The 27,950-nt window shown below is 45.3% G+C and overlaps 1 protein-coding gene across 1 annotated transcript in view; it reads left to right on the top strand.

Moving 5' to 3' along the window:
* The window catches only part of LOC124011136 (protein diaphanous homolog 2-like), a 610,415-nt gene extending 584,363 nt beyond the window's left edge, over positions 1–26,052 (top strand). Inside the window, 1 exon segment of the mRNA XM_046324198.1 lies at positions 25,774–26,052. Coding sequence (XP_046180154.1) covers positions 25,774–25,838 — 65 coding nt within the window. The 3' untranslated portion in view covers positions 25,839–26,052.
* Positions 26,053–27,950: the final 1,898 nt, after the last annotated feature.

The raw sequence follows: 27,950 nt of genomic DNA on the forward strand, positions 1-27,950 counted from the left end.
TATGACCATTTTATTGGACGAGGACGAGTCCTTTATGAATGCCCAAGCTCATCAAATAAGCATCACTCTGGTGAAAGGGAGTGTGAGTAGCCCCACTTTTAGCCAAATGTGTGGCTAGATAGTCAGAGGTAGCTAAGGCCCCCTCTGAATCTGTGTGTAGACCAGATACAGTGCATGCCATGATTACAACCTTGTTTTCCCAATCAAACACCTCACGTAGGCCCTTATTGTTGCAGTATGGTACAAACTCTTGTGTCGTGTGGTGTAAGTGTCCACGAGGTTAGGAGCATCAGTAGCCAATGTTCTTCTCGTTGCATTCCCTTGGAACTCCCATCTCTCACTATTAGCAAGGCCCTCTTCGTGGTCTCCCTGACCTCATAGGTCTTGGATTTCCCTCGTAATTCCCGGAAAGAACAACTTTATATAGCTCTCCTCAAACGTTGATCCTACGTGTACACGTCGTGACCGCCTTTTTGCTTATTCTCCACAAGTCATTGGGATCCTCTCTCTTTTGAGATGAAATGTGTTTTGTCGGCGGCGAGTGGAAACGTGGTACAGTTTTGAGGAAGGAGCGCATGGCAGAGGGCAAATGGGGCTATGGAAAGCAGGAGGAAAGGGTGCGAGTGAGACCAGGTAACCTCTTGGGAGGATGTGTGTCTTTGTTGCTAAAGTGGCTAGGGAAAGCAGGAGGAAAAGGTGCGAGTGAGACCAGGTAACCTCTTGGGAGGATGTGTGTCTTTGTTGCTAATGGGGCTAGGGAAAGCAGGAGGAAAGGGTGCGAGTGAGACCAGGTAACCTTTTGGGAGGATGTGTGTCTTTGTTGCTAAAGTGGCTAGGGAAAGCAGGAGGAAAGGGTGCGAGTGAGACCAGGTAACCTCTTGGGAGGATGTGTGTCTATGTTGCTAATGGGGCTAGGGAAAGCAGGAGGAAAGGGTGCGAGTGAGACCAGGTAACCTCTTGGGAGGATGTGTGTCTATGTTGCTAATGGGGCTAGGGAAAGCAGGAGGAAAGGGTGCGAGTGAGACCAGGTAACCTCTTGGGAGGATGTGTGTCTATGTTGCTAATGGGGCTAGGGAAAGCAGGAGGAAAGGGTGCGAGTGAGACCAGGTAACCTCTTGGGAGGATGTGTGTCTATGTTGCTAATGCTATTTGCCGTATTCCCGCTGGATTCATCTCGTCCTCATTTTGCGGTGGTGACTGTTTTTTTTTAGCATGTTAACCACAAAGTATTTACCTCAAAATCACAGTCTATTTTGGATACCTTCCAGGTCACAGTACATAGGCCTATTTCACTGGGCAGTAGTTTACTGAGTATAAAAAAGTCACCGATATTGTATTAAAATACAATTTTGAAAGGAGTTATCAATGATATTGAGGCTTGAATGAACAAGGTTTCTCTGGTTTTACTGAGTTGAAGGACACTGACATCCATGAAATCCATACTTTTGATCTACTGCATTGCTCTCTTTAACAGCCTTCAAATAACAAAATTAGCAGATATCCCGGGAAAATCTGCTGACGACGATAGACGTGTTATTTAGTATTCAGTGCAGGCAAACATCTTTACTCTGTCAGGCTACACTTGATTCAAAAACAGCCGCAAACTAATCCTAAATTATACCCATGTTCATGAGTTTCTGACGAGCAAAAATTGAATGAGCCGGCAAGGTGGCGGCAAGTAACAAACTGGATAACATTTGCTTTTCTCGCCGTCGAGTGCCAAGCACTTTTATCGGGGTGGCGGTGTGTAATGTTATCCGGGTACCTTATAAAGGGTTTATTTAGCCTCTTGGCAGCCGAGTCGACATGTTCTTTTTCTCATCCAAAAAAAATCTGTCTTTAGTGAGATTATGTTTATTTCCATTACAGGGCGCCATGTGCTATAGGCTTACATTTTCAGCCCTTTCACCCCTGAATGTTTAGCCATAATCAAATCAAATCAAATTGTATTGGTCACATACACGTGTTTGCAGATGTTATTGTGAGTGTAGCGAAATGCTTGTGCTTCTAGTTCCGACAGTACAGCAATATCTAACAAGTAATATCTGACAATTTCACAACAAATACCTAATAAACACAACTTTAAGTTACGGAAGGGAATAAGAATACACTTAAAGTCGGAATTTACATACACTTCGTTTGGAGTCATTAAAACTCATTTTCAACCACTCCACAAATTTCGTGTTAACAAACTATAGTTTTGGCAAGTAGGACATCTACTTTCTGCATGACACAAGTAATTTTTCCAACAATTGTTTACAGACAGATTATTTCACTTAGAACTCACTGTAGCACAATTCCAGTGGGTCAGAAGTTTACATACACTGAGTTGACTGTGCCTTTATACAGCTTGGAAAATTCCAGAAAATGATGTCATGGCTTTAGAAGCTTCTGGTTAATTGACATAATTTGAGTCAATTGGAGGTGTACCTGTGGATGTATTTCAAGGCCTTCTTTCAAACTCAGTGCCTCTTTGTTTGACATCATGGTAAAATCAAAAGAAATCAGCCAAGACCTCAGAAAACAAACTGTAGACCTCCTCAACATAACCTGAAAGGCCGCTCAGGAAGGAAGAAGCCTTTAAAAAAGCCAGACTACGGTTTGCAACTGCGCATGGGGACAAAAATCGTACTTTTTGGAGAAAATTCCTCTGGTCTGATGAAACTAAAATAGTCTGTTTGGCCATAATGACCATTGTTATGTTTGGAGGAGAAAGTGGGAAGCTTGCAAGCCGAAGAACACCATCCCAACCGTGAAGCACAGGGGTGGCAGCATCATGTTGTGGGGGTGCTTTGTGGGGTTTTATTCACGTTTTATTCACGTTTTCAAGAGTTGGTGACGAATAAATGCATTTTGATTATTGCGTAGATTGTAATGATGTGTGTAAAATACAGTTGAAGTTGTTGTTTTTTTCAACATCTTCACAAGGTCCTTTGCTGCTGTTCTGGGATTGATTTGCATTTTTCGCACCAAAGTACGTTCATCTCTAGGAGACAGAACGCGTCTTCTTCCTGAGCGGTATGACGGCTTCGTGGTCCCATGGTTTTTATACTTGCGTACTATTGTTTGTACAGAATAGAATACAGTATATACATATGAGATGAGATGAGAATGCAAGACTGTAAACATTATTAAAGTGACATTATTAAAGTGGCCAATGATTTCATGTCTGTATGAAAGCAGCAACCTCTCTGTGCTAGTGATGGCTATTTAACAGTCTGATGGCCTTGAGATAGACGCTGTTTTTCAGTCTCTCGGTTCCATCTTTGATGCACCTGTTCTGGTCGTTGTTGTCCTTGATGATCTTTTTGGCCATCCTGTGACATCGGGTGCTGTATATGTCCTGGAGGGCAGGTAGTTTCCCCCTGGTGATGTGTTGTGCAGACCGCACCACCCTCTGGAGAGCCCTGTGGTTGTGGGCGGTGAAGTTGCCTTACTCTGTATTTGAACGTGACTCGGGAATGACAGCCGTGATTATTTAATCATGTGTTTTTTGCCACCCTTTTAATGTGTCATTTGGAAGACGACAGAGTCAGTGGTTATCTTTTTTTCTGCAATGGGATGAGCAAATAAATGGAGAACCAATTAAAAAGTAGCTATTCTGTGTTCTGTATTACCTAAAGCTGTTAGTTACCAATTAACTGGTGTTCTGGCTGGGCTAGGGTCAAAGGTCATGGTTCAAAGGGCATGTCAGAACATGTCACCCTCCCCCACTCCATTCTTTGCACATTCTCCAGCTTTCAGTAGATTAGCCACATTCCTGTTGGCTGCACTGGTTCTCCTCCCTTCTTCCTCTCTTCCTCTGTCATTACCTATGACAACCAGGAAACGTCAAGAGTCTTCTCCCCTTCTCCTACTCCGCCTCCCCCCACCTCCTCCACCACTAGCCCCATATGCAAGCCTCGTGATTGGATGAACAAGCTCTGCCACCACATATGGTCCCTTGTCCCACCGTATCTGATCACAGGCAGCGAACGAGGGATCCGCCGCGTCACAACAGGTTTGTTCTGCCCGCGCTTGTCACATGCCAGCTCAGCGCTGTCAGGCGCCCACTTCCTGTCCAGCAAGCAAAGAGCAGACGCTGGGGCTTTTTAACTCCTCGGCTTGTCGACTGCTGGAAGGAAGAGAAGGAATTCAGGCTGAGGCCAGGCTCCCTTCAGCCTTCAGTGTCTGCCCAGCGTACAGTTAAACGGTCCCGGATGCTCCGCCGACTCAACCTTTTCTCCGCGATCACCGCCAACACCACTGTAATTTATGCAACTTTTTATATCAACTTTGCAGGGGTAATGGCTAATTTCGCCCGGCACATGGCTCTTCATTAAAAGTTAATTTTCTGTCAGAGTGGATCCCAATCAAATTAGCCGCAGCCACTTGTTCGTCTGGTCGCCTTCACTTATTTAGTTTAGATATTTCATCCAGACTGCATTTCTATTGTTCATCAGGCGGAGCTGGCCCTGTATCAGTGAATCATTGAAAACGTAGAAATGCTTTTTATCCCTCTCACGTTTTTTCGTTGTATCTCTTGTTATCCATCTCTTTCTATTAATTCATATCTCCCTCTCTCCCTCTAACACTTACACACGTATTCTCTCTCTACCACTCGTATCTATCTCTTCTATACCTCTCCCTCATTCTCATGTGCGCTCTATTCATGATGATGACACACAAAGAGGTTCTATGCCTTGGCGGAAATTATTGATGGCAGAGGGATAAAGTGCAGGAGAGCCCGGTAAAGATTCGTACATTTGGGGCTGGAGTGGGTGATGGTCAGAGACGGCCGGTCGCTCTGGAGGTACTTAGGTGCTGTTTATGTGGTTCAATATCAGGGAAAGATCTATGCATATCCAGCAGGTTCAATCATGCACAACTCGTACTGTAGAGAGCTGGTCTCTGCCCTCCTTCTTCTCAGTATTCCATTCACTGGTGCTTACCAATAACACAAGAAAGGCTTTTCATGTTTGTTGTCCATTCTCCTCCCCCTGTCACGCCCTGACCTTAGAGATCCTTTTTATTCTCTATGTTTGGTTAGGTCAGGGTGTCACTCGGGTGGGAAAGTCTTATGTTTTCCATTTCTTCGTTTTTGGCCGTGTGTGTGTGTGGTTCCCAGTCAGAGGCAGCTGTCTATCGTTGTCTCTGATTGGGGATCACGTATAACTTGTAATTTTCCTTTTGGGTTTTGTGGGATCTTGTTTTCTGTTTAGTGTCTGTACCTGACAGAACTGTGTGCTTTCGTTTTCATGTTTGTTATTTTGTTTGAGTGTTTTAATGAACACTTTCCATGCTGCGCTTTGGTCCACTCCTTTCGACGAGAGCCGTTACACTCCCCTACCATCTCGCCCTCCGACTCTCTTATTGTTTTCTGGGTTTTATTTATGTTCCTTTTCTCTAAAGTATTATTTATCTGAGAAAAAAATCTATAGATATTTTTTTCTCTCTAGAGAGCGGTGAGAGCTGACTGAGAGAGGAATTTGTGTTCTGATCTCTTACTCAGCCTTGTTTTCGTGTGTTTGTGCTAGAAAACAAATGATCTACCTTTGTCATGTAACTGAAGGAGCTGGTAGGCATCGGTGTGGCTGACACAGAAGTTTGGGCCTAATCGACCGGAGTAGCAGGTAGCTTAGCACTAGCCCTGTTGGCTCTCTTAGCGCTCGTATCCATGCCATCATCAGCCACATGATTTCACAGAGCCACTGGTAGTACTGCTAGTAGCTAGTAGCAGATACCGCGAGCCATGTTAGCTGTGCTAGCTCTTCTAGTGCTCATAGCCTGGCCATCAAGCCATTACACAGAGCCAATGCTATTACTGCTAGTAACTGCTAGTAGCCCTATTGCTAGCCATGCTAGCTCTTCCCTCCTCCTCCACCTCTCCACATCTCCTCCTCCATGGCCAGTGATGAGATTACTCTATTCCCTCGCTAGCCCAGACGTCAGTGGCACCATCATTATCCAGAGAGAGGCTGCCTGGTTGCGAACTGAACTGCCTGGTTGTGATGTCCTAAAGGGCAGCCTCGTGGTTAGAGCGTTGGACTAGTAACCGAAAGGTTACAAGATTGAGTCCCTGAGCTGACACGGTACAAATCTGTCGTTCTACCCCTGAACAAGGCAGTTAATCCACTGTTCCTAGGCCGAAAATAAGAATTTGATCTTAACTGACATGCCAAGTTAAATAAATAAAAAATGTATTACGCAAGGTAAGCCTACTCAACAAAGTGGATGCAGTCTATCACAGTGCAATCCGTTTTGTCACCAAAGCCCCATATACTACCCACCATTGCGAACTATACGCTCTCGTTGGCTGGCCCTCGCTTCATACTCGTCGCGAAATCCACTGGCTCCATGTCATCTACAAGACCCTGCTAGGTAAAGTCCCCCCTTATCTCAGCTCGCTGGTCACCATAGCATCACCCACCTGTAGCACGCGTTCCAGCAGGTATATCTCTCTGGTCACCTCCAAAACCAATTCTTTCTTTGGCCGCCTCTCCTTTCAGCTCTCTGCTGCCAATGACTGGAACGAACTACAAAAATCTCTGAAACTGGATACACTTATCTTCCTCACTAGCTTTAAGCACCAACTGTCAGATTAGCTCACAGATTACTGCACCTGTACATAGCCCACCTATAATTTAGCCCAAACAACTACCTCTTTCCCTACTGTATTTATTTATTTATTTTGCTCCTTTGCACCCCATTATTTCTATCTCTACTTTGCACATTCTTCCACTGCAAATCTACCATTCCAATGTTTTACTTGCTACATTGTATTTACTTTGCCACCGTGGCCTTTTTTTGCCTTTATCTCCCTTATCTCACCTCATTTGCTCACATCGTATATAGACTTGTTTATACTGTATTATTGACTGTATGTTTGTTTTACTCCATGTGTAACTCTGTGTAGTTGTATGTGTCGAACTGCTTTGCTTTATCTTGGCCAGGTCACAATTGTAAATGAGAACTTGTTCTCAAATTGCCTACCTGGTTAAATAAAGGTGAAATAAATAAAAAGGTGAGAAGGTGCCGCACAGCGCCCGCTCCGACGAGTACTACTTCCTTGAGATCTCCTTATTCTGACAGGATGAGCGTGGCTGCGATTTGCCCGTTCTTACTTTTTTAGGGCCTGTGTGTGGGAATACGGCACGCCTGTCTCTCAGAAGTTAGATGACAGCACGGGTATGGGAATTAGCCAGCATTCTATCCGCAAAGAGCTACACACAAGGAGGGGGTTGTTGGAGTGGACGTGGAGGATGGAGGCTCTCTGGTGCCAACAACATTGCATTTTCTTCAAGTAATAATAAACAGGTTTACATTTTCACAGAAGAGCATCTGGTGCAGATTGGAAGAGCATGTTAACCAGAGGAGCAGCCGGTCCACCAGATGTTTCTGGTCCCTGTAGACTTGTCACAGGAGGACCTTTAGTCTTCATCCTGCAGCGCGCGCGCACACACACAGACACACACACACACACACACACACACACACACACACACACACACACACACACACACACACACACACACACACACACACACACACACACACACACACACACACACACACACACACACACACACACACACACACACACACACACACACACACACACACACACACACACACAACACGCATTCAAAATGCCCTGTCCTTGACTCATACTCACCGAATGCAAACACCTACTACGCACACACACACAAGCACACAATTAGACGGCTATTGGGTTGAATCAAGGATTTCTTAAAGGGGAACTGCACCCACTGATTTGGCCTAGTTTTTTGGCACCTAAGACCCTCACAAACTTCTGCAGATGCACCGTTGAGAGCATCCTGTCCGGCTGTATCTCCTCCCGGTACGACAATTGCACCATCCGTAACCGCAGGGCTATCCAGAGGGTGGTGAGGTCAGCCCAACGCATCATCAGGGGCCCACTCCCTGCCCTCCAGGACATTTACAGCACCCGTTGTCACAGGAAGGCCAAGAAGATCATCAAGGACCTCAGCCACCCGAACTACGGCCTGTTCAACCTGCTACCATCTACAGTACAAGTGCATCAAAGCTGGGACTGAGAGACTGATAAATAGCATATATCTCCAGGCCATCAGACTAGGTAAACAGTCACCACTAGCCAGCCTCCGCCCAGTACCCTGCCCTGAACCTTAGTCACTGTTACTAGCTGGCTACCACCTGGTACTCTACCCTGCGATACTATACTCTCTACCCTTGCCTATGTACATACAGTATAGTCATTGAACACTGGACACTTTAATAATGTTAAAATACTTTTTCACCAACTTTGTTTATGTACTGTATTCTAGTCATTCTAATGTACTGTATTTATTTACTGTATTCTAGTCAATACGATCTTTATCCCCATGTGCAGTTGCAAACCGTAGTCTGGCTTTTTTTATGGTGGTTTTGAAGCAGTGGCTTCTTCCTTGCTGAGCGGCCTTTCAGGTTATGTCGATATAGGACTCGATTTACTGTAGATATAGATACTTTTTTAAATCCAGCATCTTCACAAGGTGCTGTTGTTCTCGGATTGATTGATTTAGGGCTGCGTAGTCCCATGGTGTTTATACAGATGAATGTGGTACCTTCAGGTGTTTGGAAATTGTTCCCAAGGTTTCTAAGGTCTTGGCTAATTTCTTTTGATTTCCCATGATGTCAAGCATAGAGGCACTGAGTTTGAAGGTAGGCCTTGAAGTACATCCACAGGTACACCTACAATTGACTCAAATAATGCCAATTAGCAGAAGCTTCTAAAGCCATGACATAATTTTCTGGAATTTTCTAAAGGCACAGTCAACTCAGTGTATGTAAACTTCTGACCCACTGAAATTGTGATACAGTGAATTATAAGTGAAATAATCTGTCTGTAAACAATTGTAAACAAAAATTACATGTGTCATGCACAAAATAGATGTCCTAACTGACTTGTCAAAACTAAAGTTTGTTAACAAGAAATTTGTGGAGTGGTTAAAAAACGAGTTTTAATGACTCCATGCTACAGTAGAAACGACGACACGATGCACAGGTTTAATTTTGATTTCAAACCTGTAGAAAACATTATCATGAAATACTGAAACTTCCATTGAACAATTTGCGAACATTACTTTTAGAACCATGACGATACCTGTAGGAAACGTTATGCTGAAGTACTGAAATTCCTTCCTGAGAAACATATGGTTCCAGAACATTATATGCTGGCTGGGTAATCTGCACCATTCCCAGAACGTTGTGGGAAGGTTGTATGCAAAATTACCATAGGACAACCACACTCTCACACAAGCCATGCCTAATGAATGTTGATTAATAAATCGAGAACCATGATGAATAACATGTATGAAATACAATATTTTGAAATATCCTCCTATTCCACTCTATCCTCTTCATAGAAGTCCAGCCTAATAGCTTGGTAACTTGCTTTGCAGTACAGTGTTTCTCATTACAGTATTAAAGCAACCCGATAGGCCCCTAGCGAGTATAGGAAAGGTAGCTCGCTGTAGAAGGCAATAACTTGTGTTAACGTATGGCTAATTAGCAGAGTCTAATGGTTCATGTGATTTGTTATTGGCTATTGATTGGCAACGATTAAGACAGTCGAAGAGGCCATATAAAATCCCTATCAGAAACATAGGTTTCAATTAATGTGGAACACACACTACTGTGTGATTGCAGAAATACTTTGTGTAATACTTTCTGAAAGGGGTTGAATAGAAACTAGGCCTCCACTTCTTCCTTCCACACACGATCAATCAAATTGAATTGTGCCCACGGTTGAAATCCATCAATTCACGTCTTGGCTCAGGACTTTTCATTTTGCACAGCCAGAAATAAAAGAAAAAAACAAATGTGCTGATTAGCCAACAAGTTCTTGGGATTGCAACATTTTAAAGAACAAACTATTTTACAGTATAAATATATGAGGCCAAGTTAAGCACCCACTCCTCCCAAACTCCCCTCCAAGCCCCCAGCCTACATACGCACAACTACCGCCCTGCATAAAAAGGTCCTAAAATGAGTCACAAATTGCTAACAAATGATTTCCTGCTCTTGGGAATAATAGGGTCCCTGCGCAGCCTTTGATTCCAGCTCTTTTTGTGTCCCCTCTTTGTTTACTTTGCTGTCTGGCAGAGACTCCCTATTGATAGTTGTCACACTGGGTTGCTGGGCAGCAGCGAGTGGGTGTGTTCTATGTGTGTGTGGTGTTGTGTCTGCGTGTGTGTGCCTGTGTGTTTGTGTTTGCAAGCGTGTACGTGCATGAGTGTGACTGTGCATGTTTAAACAAGTCTGCGCGCACATGCATTTGAGCCAGTGTGTGTGTGTGTGTGTGTGTTCATGAATGTGTGTGTGCGCGGGTTTGAGCCGATGTGTGTGTGGGGTGATGTGGCGTAGAGGGCACTTCTGTCAGATCTGATGTCGGGTCCCGTGCTATGACATGAAGGGCGCTGTCAGAAGAGATGGCCGCAGGTACAGCTGCCCTCTGTGCTCTCCCTCTTTTCCCTTCGCCAAAGAGTGGCTGCATGAGACACACACTTCCTGTGACCAATCACATACACACTTTCTGTGACCCAGCACACCCACTTCCTGTGTCCCGACTGTGGGCATATTTGCTGGTGAGTAGGCCTCAAAATATACCTTCTCAACCTTGCCCAAAACCTGTTGATCTCTTCTTCAATTCAAATAAAAATACTTGATTTATCCCACAAGGGGCATTCATGTCTTGTTGATCTTCTTGTCCTTACTATGTCATCAGTCGCAGCCTATGTGAGGCTTGTTTTTCAAGACTTATATTTCTTTATTTAGTTATCCTTCAGAAGAGGACATATGTTTTATGTTAGGTCAGGATGCAAAGAATGCATCATAGGAATACATGGAAATTGATTGAACTACTTGGAGACTTAATTTTGTCTCCTCACTGTCATTCACTCCAACTGATTTGCCTATTTGCTATTCCCCTCTCATGTTTCTGCATCCATCTCCTGAAACTCTTTCTAGGAGTGAATGATACAATCTGAAGTTCAATCAGCTCTTTTTTTCATTTTCATTTTATGTAACCTTTATTTAACTAGGCAAGTCATTTAAGAACCAATTCTTATTTACAATGACGGCCTACCCCAGCCAAACCAGGACGACGCTGGGCCTATTGTGCGCCGCCATATGGGACTCCCAATCGCGGCCGGTTGTGATACAGCCTTTTAACCACCGGAGAGAAAAAGGCATTAGCAAAGTCGTGTTCGGACTAATTTGGTTGAACTGAGGAGGAGAAGGTTGAACAGTTAAAATCAGGACAGCATTGAGGCCTGTGCCTCTTTGCATCCTCCTGTACGCACCTGCTTTGATGGATAGGTTGACAAGGATGGTGCGTGTAGCTGTCTGTGGCTCCTTGACGGGTTTCCCTCCCTGGCCCCTCCAATGTACAGTCCTATGCCACCATGCCCAAATTGCACCATATTCTTTACATAGTGCAGTTCTTTTGACCGGGGCCCTGTTCAAATGAAGTGCACTATAAAGGGAACAGGGTTCCATTTGGGACACTGCTATAGTACCATCAGGACTAGACAGTGGTAGACCAGACAGGGACCTGAAACTTTAATGCTAATTGATCCCAAGGAAGGCCGGGGAAGGAATGTTGACACAGGTGTGTTGCCATAGGGCCTGCCACGGAAAGGCGGGGAGGGCTGGGTAACAGCGTGGACCGTTGGGGTACAGGACTGTGGCATGGCACAGTGCCCGCTGGGAGGGAGGGATGGAGAATGACCTATTTTCCTTTTTTAAGCTAGCACAGGGGGAGGTGGGGGGTTGGTCGTGGTGTGTGTATGTGTATGTGGGTTATATGGTGTGTGTGTGTGTGAGGAGGGGGGGGGGGGTAGATGTGTTCGTGCACATGTATGTCTGTTTTGTATGCTGACTTAGATCTGCTGGAAAACGGTGCCAAAATAGTAGTGTAAATTTGCTAATTCACTGACCAAAATCAGTTTTCACAGCTGGTTGTACATTCGTGTTTTTACCTGGAGGTTCTCACCACTTATAACAGCCAGGTGTAGGGATTACAACTGATCCTGTCTCCTATTTTCATTTATCTCATAGTTGATGGCTTTTCCGCATGTAAACCTCATCAGAAACGAGCTAACAATAGCTCGCCATGACAGACGCACGAGCATCTGGCAAGCCAGCCACTCAGAACTTTCACACCGCTTATTGCACACCCTGTCGCTGCGATTGGACGAGAGATAAAGAAAAACAGGGAAGTAAAAGAGTAAACAAACACAACTTGGAGGGTGGGGCTTTTACAGCATTTTATCGCGTTGCAGATGTACAGCAAGAAAGAGTCACGGAGAGAGGGAGAAAGAAAGGTACAGCGAGAAAAGCAGAGAGAAGAGAGAAAAGCTAGAGAGGCAGGTGACAGCCTCCTCCGGTGTTGCGGTTTGCACTCGTAAATTCTTCAAACAACAGTGTGGGATCCTAACCAATGTTGTGCCACCAGATTGGCGTCTTGGACAGGAGCCACCTCCTCCAACCACGTCCCTGTTTCCCTTGTTTACCAGTCGCCTCTCTCCTTTGCTCCCCCCGCTCCTCCGAAGAGGCTTTGTCCCGAGCAAGGCCCCATAAAAGAGTGATGAGGAGCCTTGTTGAGAGGACCTGTGTACACCACTTTATTCAGGAACGATCACTTATTTAAAGGTGTCGGAATCTTGTTGTTTGCTTGTTTTATTGAAAACCTTGCGGGTAAAGTGGCACCAGAGCTGCCATGTGAACATCTCTCGGGGGGCTTCGCTGCAGAACATCTTCTTCCTTTTTTCGATAAATAAGTGAAGGGAGTGCGGATACATTTTTTATCCCTGCGAAGATGCATTGTTGCCCGGGACGTGTTGGTAAGATGCGTGTGGGTGGTGGAAAACAACCTAACACACAAACACCTACCAGGTCTGTGGTGGACCCCTCGCTGTGCTGCACAGAGTGACTGGCAGCCGTGGTTAAGGAAGATGCATGCATAGCCCTACACCTTTTACCTCCCACAGTGAAAGGCAACAGAGCAAGCTGTTTGCACAGGGACATCTACGGCCTTTACTTAGACATCCAGTCGTACTGAATGTGTTTCACTGTCAGTTGATTGCAGTGATTTAGTTATATGCTCTTGTATCTCCTTCTCTGTCTATTCAGTCAGGGAGTCAAATTAATGTTTGAGCATGAACTGTTCTAGAACCATTTCCTGCATGGTATTTTGGAGGGAACTGCACATCCCACCTTGTCCTTTTAGAATGACTATGATGCAATAACGTGGCACCTCCCTTGCCTCCCTTCCCTTAGCTGAGATGGCATCAGATATGTCGAAGTGTAGACTTCTCGGTGCAAAACATGCAGGGAATGTGAAGTGCAGCGAGGTGCGGCCCATCGCGGGTGATTTTTGTACATCCGGGAGAGCCGACCGATGAATGATTCAGAGTGGAGAGAGGAGACTAGAACTCACTCTGTCTTTAATGCCAAGCCACAGGAAACACGGCATCTTCTGCATCATCTTCACCAAATGGGCCTGATGTTGTTGAGGAAAGAGACCCTTTTAAACCCTCACTGCACTCCCATGATCTCTCTCCGCTCTTTTTGTGCACTGGAACACATCAAAAGACCAATTGGTAAATAAATAATCAACAACAGCATGTTTTATTTATCTCCATAGGGCGAGGAGAGGATTGGAGAGGAGTCCTGGTGAGTTCTGAAAGCAGTCGGGTTTGAAAAGGCCACAGGGCATATTTGGTGTGGAGGAGAACTTTCCAAGGGTAGACCCATTGCAAACTAATAGTTGGAGGGTTTGTGAGGAGAATCAAGGGACCTCTGAGTGTTAGCTACGAAACACCTGTTTCGGTGTGCAGAGTACCTGCGGAGTATCTAGGGTACACACATTTGTTCCCATATACAGTGGGGAGAACAAGTATTTGATACACTGCTGATTTTGCAGGTTTTCCCACTTACAAAGCCTGTAGAGGTCTGTAATTTTTATCATAGGTACACTTCAACGGTGGAATCTAAAACAAAAATCCAGAAAATCACATTGAATGATTCTTAAGTAATTAATTTGCATTTTATTGCATGACATAAGTATTTGATCACCTACCAACCAGTAAGAATTCCGGCTCTCACAGATCTGTTAGTTTTTCTTTAAGAAGCCCTCCTGTTCTCCACTCATTACCTGTATTAACTGCACCTGTTTGAACTCGTTACCTGTATAAAAGACACCTGTCCACACACTCAATCAAACAGACTCCAACCTCTCCACAATGGCCAAGACCAGAGTGCTGTGTAAGGACATCAGGGATAAATTTGTAGCCCTGCACGAGGCTGAGATGGGCTACAGGACAATAGGCAAGCAGCTTGGTGAGAAGGCAACAACTGTTGGCTCAATTATTAGAAAATGGAAGAAGTTCAAGATGACGGTCAATCACCCTCGGTCTGGGGCTCCATGCAAGATCTCACCTCGTGGGGCATCAATGATCATGAGGAAGGTGAGGGATCAGCCCAGAACTACACGGCAGGACCTGGTCAATGACCTGAAGAGAGCTGGGACCACAGTCTCAAAGAAAACCATTAGTAACACACTACACCGTCATGGATTAAAATCCTGCAGCGCACGCAAGGTCCCCCTGCTCAAGCCAGCGCATATCCAGGCCCGTCTGACATTTGCCAATGACCATCTGGATGATCCAGAGGAGGAATGGGAGAAGGTCATGTGGTCTGATGAGACAAAAATAGAGCTTTTTGGTCTAAACTCCACTCGCCGTGTTTGGAGGAAGAAGAAGTACAACCCCAAGAACACCATCCCAACCGTGAAGCATGGAGGTGGAAACATCATTCTTTGGGGATGCTTTTCTGCAAAGGGGACATGACGACTGCACCGTATTGAGGGGAGGATGGATGGGGCCATGTATCGCTAGATCTTGGCCAACAACCTCCTTCCCTCAGTAAGAGCATTGAAGATAGGTCTTCCAGCATGACAACGACCCGAAACACACAGCCAGGGAAACTAAGGAGTGGCTCTGTAAGAAGAATCTCAAGGTCCTGGAGTGGCCTAGCCAGTCTCCAGACCTGAACCCAATAGAAAATCTTTGGAGGGAGCTGAAAGTCCGTATTGCCCAGTGACAGCCCCAAAACCCGAAGAATCTGGAGAAGGTCTGTATGGAGGAGTGAGCCAAAATCCCTGCTGCAGTGTGTGCAAACCTGGTCAAGAACTATAGGAAACGTATGATCTCTGTAATTGCAAACAAAGGTTTCTGTACCAAATATTAAGTTCTGCTTTTCTGATGTATCAAATACTTATGTCATGCAATAAAATGCAAATTAATTACTTAAAAATCATACAATGTGATTGTTTTAGATTCCGTCTCTCACTGTTGAAGTGTACCTATGATAGAAATTACAGACCTCTACATGCTTTGTAAGTAGGAAAACCTGCAAAATCGACAGTGTATCAAATACTCATTCTCCCCACTGTATCTAGACCTATATTAGTGGACAATGGTCATACTAGCTCTTCTTCGCCAGTTTTTCACTGTGGATATTTTAGCATGTTGTTCTTTTATAGGAGTAAATTGTTGTATTTCACTATGGCAACAGCACATCTTACTTTTCATTTCACCCCTCCTGAGGTGAATGCAGTCTCAAGTGGAATTCCAGCAGCCTATTGTGTTATTTCTGGTTTGTGAATAGGTTAGTGTGTGTGTGTGTCTTTGTCTCATCACGTGTGTGTGTGTGTGCCGTGTCCCTGCCTGTGTGTGTTTTCATGCCTGCCTCCTCTGTGTATTTGAGCATATGCACCTGTGAGTGTGTTGGTGTGTGCGCGTCATTGGGAGTGCACTCTGAAAGGGTCATTGCGGGAGCCAAAGCCACTGTAGGCTGTCAGACAGTGAGAGATGCAGCACCTCTAAAGGCCATGATTTTGGGGCCCCGCTGTCTATTAACAACCCTGCAACACTTCTCAGGGCTGTCTCGCGTTGCCCCCTCGGGCCCCCTCAGGTCCCTGAAGGAACAGCAGAGAGAGGCTGCTTCTCCGAGTAGGAGACGGCCCCTTTCAAACCCTCCAAACTCTAATTGTGACATCATCAACAGCATCTGACAGTAATGAGGCACTGAGTTGTCAGAGCGGCCATCAGCTTAGCTCAGTACTGTATGAGGTTGTGTGGTTTTATTCAGGGATGTTTGGTAAAGAAAAAGATGGATGAATGTGATGGAAAATGACTTGACATGCAGTAATATGAACGCTAATGCCAAAATTCTCTAAATTCTCTATTCTCTAAATAAAAAAGGTGCGCTAACAGCATTTCCGTGTGTTTACACTCCTACACAAATCCCTGGTTTTATTATTTTACTCCACTCCCTCTCTCATCCTACCACCAACCCCAGCCCATAGCTCCTTTCCTAAGGTCAAGGGTTAACGCATCGTAATGGCTTTGTCACCTCCCCCGGTGATGTACACTGGCTTAAGTGTTGGTTCCTCACACCCCCACTGTCATGTTGTGGATGTATATGTGTCAGTCCTCCCTCACTGGGGGGGTTTCTAAGGTTGGATTTATACATAGAACCCCTCCCCTATGCCATTCAGAGCAGGGGACAACACGCACCCTCGCACCTCAGAATAGATACTGTAGAGATGTGTCTGTCACTTCCTCTTGACGCCTCCTCCATAACATTCACATCAAGACATTCTTCCTTGAAATGATTCTCGATGCGAACTACATCCAATATCAAATATCGGTTTGGGCAAACAAATAGAATGAAACCGTCTATCCTGCCTCGTATCAACATGGTCCATCTGTGTTTACCAGGCTATCTAGCGTTCCCATCATCGCAGAGGCTTTTGTGTCCACAACCTGGCACATTTTCTTCCTGTATTTGTTTGGTGGTCCGTCAGTCTATTTACTTTATCACGCTGCCAAATCATCCATTTACGCTCCCATCTGTCTGTCTGTCAAACTATATCTTAGCATCCATTTGTCTAACTCTCTCAATCAAAGCAGTGCTGTGTCAGGGCGGAGTTGCTCTCTTTCCTCCTGTGTTTCTTCTCCTGCAGGCCACACCATTAGACCCTTGTTTAAGTGGTTCCGGCTGCAGCACAATTAGGCTCCTCCGGACTCCCTGTCCTCTTTGCCAGCTTATACAGTACATGCATACGGGTCCCACATATAATTACAGGCAATTCACAGCTCTTTCTGTGTTGACATTTGGTTGAATTGGATGGTGAGTGATTCTAGGTTGTTGTAGGCGTCATAAGTGCTACGTGACACAGAGACAGTGATGTGTTTTTGCAAAGGTGAATGATGCTGACAGTTTTGTATGTGCTTTGATTGATGTTGGCCTATGGTATCATTGAATGATACGGTATGGTTCACGGTGTGTGTTTTTGGCCGCAGCCACTTTACTACACTGGTATGGAGGACAAGCGGTTGGCGGTTGCGGAGACAAGTCAAGCTGTGCTGAACCAGGCCAGTGCACTGACTCCATTTGGTCCAGCTCACCCCAGCTCTGGCCTCTGGAGCTGCTAGTGCCCCAAGGCCCACCCTGGCCTCCCGCCGAGCCCCCTATCAGTTTTGGAGGATCAGCAATTGCCCCCCCTCGGGCGGCCCTGTGCCTGGACCTGATGGATTACCCGCTATCCTGGCTCAGGACTAGGAAAAGCATGGGCCCTAGCTGCACTAGATGCCACAGACCCCATCTGTGTTCATTGCTGACTCCAGCTCCAGCCTGCCCCGCGGGCTACAGGCTTAGACCAGTAATGAACCCCCCACTCAGAGGCTTACTGTCAATGCTATTTTCCCCACAGCCTTATATACCCCAGTGCTAGCCTTTTACCAATATGGACAGCTAGCCTAGCAATGAATCTCAAACAGGCATTGAGCAGGCACCCTAACGATTTGAGGAGTGAATGCACAGTTGAAATTGATTTTTTTTTTTCTGAAGCCTGCTTCCTGAAATCTACTGCTGAGCTGATGATCATGAATGGGAGTTTTGCCTCTGGCGCTTGATCGATTGCAAGAAGGTTTTCATCTTTTGCCTGTTTGGTGCATTTGTGCATTGCCTCGACTGCCTGGAGAATGCTAGGAAGTATTGTTCCGTAGCAAAAGAAACCTCCAGTCCAGATATCAGAAGGGAAGAGGGCCCAATGAGAAATCACAAGTACTAGCGGCCTGTCAAGCTTGTTGTTTTCAATCAAAGATAGAGGCCTAAAAGACTGAGCACACGCTAGGCTGCAGAGGAAGAAGTTTAGACTTTTTACAATTTTTGATCGTGAGATTGACACATACACACACACACAGTTTTTCTCTCTCTTCCCGTCACACTGTTTGTCACTGGTACAAACCTGTCAATGCCGTCCCGCTGAGGAGGTAACCTAGTACTCTATCTCCCCTCTAAACAAAAAATATTTGTTTATGGACATGTGTAGTGATTTCCAGGTCTCCTGCGCCGTATTGTGTTCCGAGCTGTCAAGAGACATTACTCTCAGCCTCTACTCCCCTTTCAGCGACAGCGAGCAGGGGAGAGAGAGAGAGAGAGAGAGAGAGAGAGAGAGAGAGAGGGGGGGCAGCGGACAATGTAGAAGTGTGGGGGGAGGAGGGACTGGTGTGGTGGGGCACAGCAGTGGGCAAAGGAAGACGCAATGCCTGTAGCAAAATCAGTTAAGATGCTGCCTCCTTTCAAATAGGGGGCTATAAAGTGCCCGGTTGGTCAGTACTATAATGCAGTCCTTAAGGTAGATTTGTGAGAAAGAGGCATTTTTATTGGTCGAGAGAATAGGTTGTATTGAGTATCTGGGTCATTCACCAGTGTGTGCGTAACTGGTGAGCAGCGTGCTACATCACAGGCGACCCCATGCGTGATTGAAGTCCACGATATGGACATGAGAGAGTTACGCATCAGTTGTGTTTGGACTGACGGCGCTTTTATATCCCGTTAACATTTCGTTATCCTTTGTCTCAACAAACTGTCAAACTCAGCTCACTTCAGATTCACTTTTCCCTCCACAGGATTATAGCTGGGTATACATACACGCCATGCACACCATACCTTAAGCTTATCTGCGTTCTCCTTGAATTTCAAGCAGGAGATTGCAATGTTTTGTTGTTTGGGGTTGCTTTTTGGTAGTTCCTGGGGATTTGGGCATTTGACAACTAACCCTTGATTTCGTGTAAACATCTGTAAATCCGGCCATGCTTGCATGGGATCCTGAGATGGAGGGAGAGTGAAAGAGGTGGACAGGAAAGAGTGGGAGAGGAGTGAAGGGGGGTGAAAGTGAGTGAGAAAGATAGAGAGAACGGGCAAGAGAGAGTGAGAGAACGGGTGAGAGAAAGAGGGAGGAGAATTTCAGCATCTTGCCTCAGCATATCCAGGCCCGCCTTCTGTGTTTCCTCTGTCACACCACTCTGATCCCTTTTTCCATCTGATACGGGCCCCGTGAAGAACACACCCCATAGAATTTCCTGACACCCCGTACACTCATTTAGCTGACATTACTGAAGACCTAAGGCCTTCACAAGATACCAGACACGAGACTTTGCCGAGCCATTGACATGCTTTGCAGTTGTATAGCTATAAAAGTTTGAGTAAATAAACCAAGCTTTCAGTGAGCTCTTGCAGTATTTTTTGCTAAATTATGTTAGGAAATACAGTATATAGCAATGTTTAGAGGGGGTCTACTTAAGTCAAACACAATCTGACAGTGTTATAATATTCTTTACACTGTCAAAATGGTGTTATTGTGTTGTTGATTATCCCTTCACACCAATCAATCTTTTGTCTTTTCTCCGACACTGTCACACAGCCAGTGCAGTGGACTTATAACACAAATAACAGATCACAATCACAGAAGCTGATCAGACAAGTGTGAAGAAAAGCAGGCAGTTGCTCCTAGTAATCCCCTAAATGAATTCTGTGTTGTTGACTATAGATTTCAACCCCAACTGATAAATTACCCATAGACTGATCTGAGATCAGTCTATGGGTAAAAGTGCGAAGGAGGCCTCCCTGGTTGGTTATCATTTTGACGTCCTCCCTACCTTCATTTTGGCGTCCTCCCTTCATATGGTTGGTTATCATGTTCTTCGACCCTAATCCCTCCCTACTTGTCTTGCTCTCTCCCTCTCTCTCTCTCTCTCTGCTATTTATCTTTCTCTCCACACTCTCTCTCTCCATCTCACCCTCCTACCCTTCTCCAGAACCCTTCAGTTGGACTCCAGTTTCCCCCATTCAAAGCAATTATTCTCATCTTTGAACAAGCCTCTGTTATGGTGCAAACTGTAGTTTTGCTTCTGCAACCCTATAAATTAAAGCCGGAAAAATGTCTGCTCTGCCCCCTGCATCCCATTTATATATCTTGCTTCTGGTGCTTCCTGGAGCTCCATTACTCTGCAGCCACTAGCCCTGGCTGAGGACAGGGAGAAGATGTGAGGGAAAGATAGAAGTTGCAGTGGATAGCACAGCTCTCAGAGAACTGGGAGTAATGGCGGTGTGTCGTGTGACGCAGAAAAATATTGAATCACCCCATATTGCATTTTGTCTCGTTGAATTGTAAAGTGTTGTGTGAGTGTGTTTGGCCGTGTGTGTAATTATCCTAAAAGGAGAAGGATGATGATGGTGATTATGCTTACCTTTACCACTGTTACCTTAACCCTAATGGATACAGTGTGTTTATGCAGTTGCTAAACCAGCAGCTTACCCAGATGTTAATGAACTTTAACATACTGTATTTAATCCCTGCTCAGTTTACCGGTTTTCCAGGAACCCCTGGAAGATCTGACTGGGAATGCTTTGATAGATTACTAGCAGGCTTTCTCTTTGCGTTCGGATCACAGGCCCCGCTGATGATGTAATACTGTGTAATTAGTAAAGGATGAAAGTAACACAAAACGCATTATGGGTGTTCATCTCTTTTGGAGGGACTAGAGATGCTGGAGCTCCCCATCGCTCCATCACAACATGAAATGGCATTTTACTGGACGCTTTCCAGTAAAATCAGACAAGAGCTCTGTGTGTGTGTGTGTGTGTGTGTGTGTGTGTGTGTGTGTGTGTGTGTGTGTGTGTGTGTGTGTGTGTGTGTGTGTGTGTGTGTGTGTGTGTGTGTGTGTGTGTGTGTGTGTGTGTGTGTGTGTGTGTGTGTGTGTGTGTGTGTTCGTGCAAATGCAAAGGAGGCCTCCTGGTTGGTTATCATTTTGGCGTCCTGCCTTCATATGGTTGGTTATCATTTTGACATTTTGGTATCCTCCCTTCATATTACCTTTGGCCTATACAGACCGCGTCTCCCTGTGGCATGGATCACTGGGATGCATTGTTATACACCCCTTTAGAGTGTGTTGTGTGGTGATTTGCCACTCCTTACCCCCACCCCCCCTGCTTTACCACTCGAGGAACAAGAAATGATGCTGGTCGTTTGCATTTAATTAAGCTCTGTGAGAGCTTAGTCCCCACTGTAACCAGGAATGCTCTTATTATTTTGTCAATTCCCCCTTTCTCCCTCTCTTGTGCTTCTGTGACTTCGCTAACACAAAAAGATGTCGCCTCGGGGAGAAGCAGGTAAAGGGAGCCATCAAAAACCGATGGCAGCAGACAGATTTGTGATCAGTGCTAGAAATACCCTTGAAGTTGTTTGGTGTGTGGTTTTCCTTGTATAGTATGCGTGTGTGTGTGTTTCTATGAGTGTTTAAGTGTTTTCATCCCTGTAGAGGATGTAACGTTTAGTCTACCAATAGAAATGAGCCGCTGTTTGTGCAGTTGTTGTCGCTAGACTGATGTGGGGAGGAAAGATGGGCTTTTATACCTGACGATGCGAACTGGAAGGGCTATTAGAAGCAAATGTTTCCACTCTGAAGTATCCTCCAATGGGAGATGCATTTGATTTTACCGGCCACCTTCCCTCTTCCCTCCTCTCACCAAGTCTATGTAAAAGCTTACCCATACCTTCAACAGTAGGCTTGATGCAATTACCCATGTCATTTTAAAACTGTTGTCCGGTCACCTGAATGGAAAGGCAATCATCGCTGGGGAACTTGTAGAGATGGGAACAGTGTGAACCATTTCCAATTTCAACCTTCTACACACAATGGCTGGTTCTTCACTGCGCCGAACAAGTTCAAGAAGTTGATCGAGTGTCTTCATGCCGACCTTAGCGCATAATGTGTGCAACTTCAAATCTTCATAGTGATTCCAAACAGACGGCGATAATTATTTCCTGGAAGTGTTTGTGTTTTCTCGCTCCATCCCTACTCTTCATTTCTTGGCCATACCCAGTCCCTCTCCTTTCTCTCTTTCATCTGTCCTCTCTCCTCCCTCTTTTCTCCCTCCCACGTCTAGTAATAGATACAGCCAGTTCTAAACCCGGTATTAAAGGGAGGAGGACCGTATTCTCCAAGTGCCTCCGTTATATGCTGCTCTAATGGGCTCAAGGTCAGAGGCGAGTGCTCGTCCCGAAATGAGGTCACCTTGATTGGAATTGCAAAAGGCGAGAAATCGGACATGGACGTTTTCTGGCACTAGATTTGTTTTAAAGTTGGTTCCTTGGTCTCTTGTTTTAAAGTTGGTTCCTTGGTCTCTTGTTTTAAAGTTGGTTCCTTGGTCTCTTGTTTTAAAGTTGGTTCCTTGGTCTCTTGTTTTAAAGTTGGTTCCTTGGTCTTTTGTTTTAAAGTTGGTTCCTTGGTCTCTTGTTTTAAAGTTGGTTCCTTGGCCTCTTGTTTTAAAGTTGGTTCCTTGGTCTCTTGTTTTAAAGTTGGTTCCTTGGTCTCTTGTTTTAAAGTTGGTTCCTTGGTCTCTTGTTTTAAAGTTGGTTCCTTGGTCTCTTGTTTTAAAGTTTATTGTTTACCATTGGTGGTGGTCTGCATGGAACATTTGGGGCCCGTGAAGTTGTTCGAGCTTGCGCCGTAGGCACGAGAAACCCTTGGAAGCGTTTTTGAAGATGAACGGGAGGGTGAACGCGGAAAGTCTCTCAGATGTGCTCTGCAATATGGAGCATGTGAAGTTCAGAAGGTCGCAGGCTGTAACTTTCAGCAACTCAAGTCAGCGGGATGCATATAGCACATCTGTCTCGCTCTATGCATATATATCTCTCCGGCTTTCTCTGCCTCTTTCTTTTTCTCACTCGGGCTCTCTCTCTCTCTCTCTCTATCTCTCGGTTCCTCACTCCCTTTTTGATATCTGCCTTGATTTCTTCTTTCTGTCTGTCCTTCTCCCCCTCTTCGTTTCAATCTCCCTCCCTATCTGTTATCCCCCCCCCCGGCTTTCTCTCCTCCATCCTACTCCCCCCCTCTCCTTCTGTGCGCCATCTGCATGCTCTCTCTCAATCTGAGGCGTCTGTGTTGGTAGTCTTGGTAGTGGAGATGTGTGCACCCCACTGCCGTCACAGTCACTCTGTCGCATTAAACAACGCCCAGCCCGGGACACCTGGCACTCCACAGCTGGCACTGAGTAATGGGCTCCACCATGGCAGTGCCAGGGGAGGCCTGCATGGGCTTAGCTAGCTACCTTGTTTCCGTTGATATCTTGCTTCCTGGCTGCCCAGTGCCGCCCAACCCTCCTGCCACCTGGCATGGCGGGGCCGTGCCATGGGTAGCCATGGGCAGCCATGGTTGGCCTGTTGGAGAGGGAGGGAGGGATTGCTTGTAATTCTCTTATGGACTTGGGAGGCGTGGGCCGACGCAGTCAACCCAAAGGGTTCTAAAGTGAGCTCGCAGGAGCAGCCAGAGTGAAGCCTGTTGCATAAATATTGGAAGTCCTAATAGAAATTCGGAACACCTTGCCTTACAACAAATCCCCTTTGAAACTAACCAAAGACAAGAGAGAGAGTGCTGTGTTTGTAGTGTGCTGTGTTTGTGTACTTGCCTGGCACCCTTGATCTTTAGGGTTGTGCGGTGTGTGTCTCTGCATTAAGTTTGGCCTGCATTAAAGGGACATTTCTAAATTGTGCAACTTCATATTGCTCATCTCCAGCACCACACCAACATCAACATATGTGAAAACGGTGCATTTCAATGTTTTGTAACAAAAAAGAGAGAGGAAGATAAGCATGACATCATCAACTGATTAGTAGACCAGGTGCCAGGATATTTGACCAATACGTGGGGGTGCTAAGAAAATAGTTGATTTTCATGACATTTAAGTTAATTTATTCCATATGTATAATCAGACAACTGTTCAATGGTGATCATGTCTGAAATGAATAATATCCAAAGTGCAACAACAATGAGAAGTGCAATGCATTTAGCCTATGCCTGTTAACTGTGCACACACTTGTAAAACGAACTGGCTATCATCACAATCGTAGTGATTATATTTATATTGCAAACCAAAATAACTTGCAGGCTGACAATATACATGCATCCTGCTCTGCATTGATTATAATGTTACGGATGAAATGTCCATCACAACATCAGAAATTATTATATCCACAGTGCAGCCACAACAAGAAGTGAATTTACCCTATGCCTGTCAACTGTGTACACGTAGGGATTATATTTCTATTGCAAAAATACTTGTAGGCCGACTGGCGTCTTCTTGTTCCGTCCAGGTCGAGATCAGCGCGATTGAATCATGTTCCCACCACCGGAAAGGCGCGCTCTGTCAATAACTAAAAGGCCTTTCAGATACTCACCAAGTTTTGTTTTATGGAAGGACGATACGTCCGTTGTGGTTCAGTGCAAATACGTCTATAATCTTCTGGACATCCAGGGCCCTGGTTCTTTCTGTGTGCATGGATTCTGCATATCATGATGCGTGTACTTCGAGATTTTCATCTGCAACTGTTTTGCCAAATTTTCCTATGACCTGTAAAAGTTCAAGGAAGTTTCCCTGGTTGACAGCCATGTCGTTTTCTATGTCCCCTCTCTGTGAAAGTCCCTGGTATGCAGTGGATTTTTATTTTCTACCCGTACTCTTCTCTTGATCAGAAAACGGTCCATCGCAATGGGGTGAGATGGGCGACTAGCTTGCTAGAAGTTAGCTCACATAACGTAGCCTAACGTGCACGAGCACACACACCAGACACACACACACACACCCGTCATACGGTACACGCGCGGCACGAGCACGCAGCCAGGGATTGGATTGAGAACAGAATGGCTGGTTATTAACTTTACAAATATTTTAAACATTTTAAAAATACTAAAATGCTTGAGGGGGCTTAACTGGGGCTATGCCGATTTGCGACATGTCTATAGCCCCCCATAGCCCCGGTGTAGAGCTGTGCCTGAAGTAGACAATGCCTACTCATAAATGGTTCAAATCACACGAGGCACGCCGATGTCATATCTCCCACTATATATTGTTTTCCACAAAACGCAGAAACACGCAATTATGTTGACGTTGGGGTGGTGTTGGATATGATGAATATAAAGTTGATAAGGAAATATAAAGTTGACATGCTCCCTGTGATGTGAGAATAGGTGGAAGGGCTCTTGAGTGGGAGACCAGATCCCGAGCTCAATGGAGTTACTATGACACCAGACGCAAGCACCACCACTCCAGCCCCTCTTGTCTCTTCCTCTCAACCCTGATGCTTTCTTATTAATCAGCTTGGGTTATGTTGTTGATGTTTTCCCTCCCTACTTTTCTCCTTCCCCTCACAACCCCTTTTTTTATTTGAGGTACCATCTGTACAGCACTTTGAGATATCAGCTGATGTACGAAGGGCTATATAAATAAATTTGATTTGATTTGTGTATTACTATGACTCTAACAACACTTTCCTGTTCTCTTTCTATTTTTCTCTCTTTCTCTCTCTCTTTCTCTCTCTCTCTCTCTCTCTCTCTTCAGACAACCGCCGTGCGGTCCTGGAAAGGTCTCGATCACGCCACAACGCAAACCCCCAGGCTCGATGATGGCCCGCGCCTACCAGAAGACGTTAGACAAGTGCCAAAGAGGCCTGCGAGGAGAATCTGAGGACGTATAGTAGGAGAGATGGACCCCAGCCGTGTGGCACACACACACACACTTAAACACTCACAGACACATAAAAAAAACACACCAACACATGAGCACACACATACACTATATATACAAAAGTATGTGGACACCCCTTACAATTTGTGCATTTGGCCATTTCAGCCACACCAGTTGCTGACAGATGTATATAATCGAGCACACAGTCATACAGTCTCCATAGACAAACATTGGCAGTAGAATGGCCCATTCTAAAGAGCTTAGTGACTTTCAACGTGGCACCGTCATAGGATGCCACCTTTCCAACAAGTCAGTTAGTCAAATGTCTGCCCTGCTAGAGCTGCCCTGGTCAACTGTAAGTGCTGTTATTGTGACATGGAAATGTCTAGGAGTAACGACGGCTCAGCCGTGAACTGGTAGGCCACACAAGCTCACAGAACAGGACCTCTGAGTGCTGATGTCGCAACACTCACTACCGACTTTCAAACTGCCTCTGGAAGCAACGTCAGCACAATAACTGTTCGTTGGGAGCTTCATGAAATGGATTTCCATGGCCGAGCAGCTGCACACAAGCCTAATATCACCATGCGCAATGCCAAGCTTCGGCTGGAGTGGTGTAAAGCTAGCCACCATTGGACTCTGGGGCAGTGGAATCACGCTTCACCATCTGGCAGTCCAAAGGACAACTCTGGGTTTGGTAGATGCCAGGAGATTGCTCCCTGCCCTAATGCATAGTGCCAGCTGTAAAGTTTGGTGGAGGAGGAATAATGTTCTGGGTCGGTTTTTCATAGTTCGGGCTAGGCCCCTTAGTTCCAGTGAAGGGAATCTTAAAGCTACAGTGACAATGAAATTCTAGACTATTATGTGCTTCCAACTTTGTGGCAGTTTGGGGAAGGCCCTTTCCTGTTTCAGCATTACAGTGCACAAATCACGGTCTATACAGAAATGGTTTGTAGAGATCGATGTGGAAGAACTTGACTGGCCGACACATAACCCTGACCTCAATCTCATCTACCACCTTTGGGATGAATGAATTGGAACGCCGACTGTGAGCCAGGCCTAATCGCCCGACCTCACTAATGCTCTTGTGGCTGAATGGAACTAAGTCCCCGCAGCAATGTTCCAAATTCTTGTGGAACGCCTTCCCAGAAGAGTGGAGGCTGTTATAGCAGCAAATGGGGGACCAAACTCCATACTAATACCCATGACTTTGGAATGAGATGTTCGACGAGCAAGTGTCCACATACTTTTGGTCATAAAGTGTATATATATATATATATTCACACACACACACACAGTTGAAGCCGGAAGCTTACATCCACTTAGGTTGGAGTCATTAAAACTCGTTTTTCAACCACTCCACGTTCATGTCTTGTTTACAAACTATGGTTTTGGCAAGTCGGTTAGGACATCTACTGTGTGCATAACGCAAGTAATTGTTCCAACAATTGTTTCCAGACATATTATTTTACTTATAATTCACTGTACCGCAATTCCAGTGGGTCAGAAGTTTACATACACAAAGTTGACCGTGCCATTAAACAGCATGGAAAATTCCAGAAAAGTATGTCATGGCTTTAGAAGCTTCTGGTAGGCTAATTGACATAATTTGAGTCAATTGGAGGTGTACCTGTGGATGTATTTCAAGGCCTACCTTCAAACTCAGTACCTCTTTGCTTGATATCATTGGATAATCAAAAGAAATTGTGGACCTCCACAAGTCTGGTTCATCTTTGGGAACAATTTCCAAACTCCTGAAGGTACCATGTTCATCTGTACAAACAACAAACAATAGTACGCAAGTATAAACACCTTGGGACCACGCAGGCATCATACCACTCAGGAAGGAGACGCATTCTGTCTCCTAGCAGTGAACGTACTTTGGTGCGAAAAGTGCCAATCAATCCCAGAACAACAGCAAAGGACCTTGTGAAGATGCTGGAGGAAACAGGTACAAAAGTATCTATATCCACAGTAAAACGAGTCCTATGTCGACATAACCTGAAAGGCCGCTCAGCAAGGAAGAAGCCACTGCTCCAAAACCACCATAA

Source organism: Oncorhynchus gorbuscha, linkage group LG23, assembly GCF_021184085.1.
Source record: "Oncorhynchus gorbuscha isolate QuinsamMale2020 ecotype Even-year linkage group LG23, OgorEven_v1.0, whole genome shotgun sequence".
Lineage (NCBI taxonomy): Eukaryota > Metazoa > Chordata > Actinopteri > Salmoniformes > Salmonidae > Oncorhynchus > Oncorhynchus gorbuscha.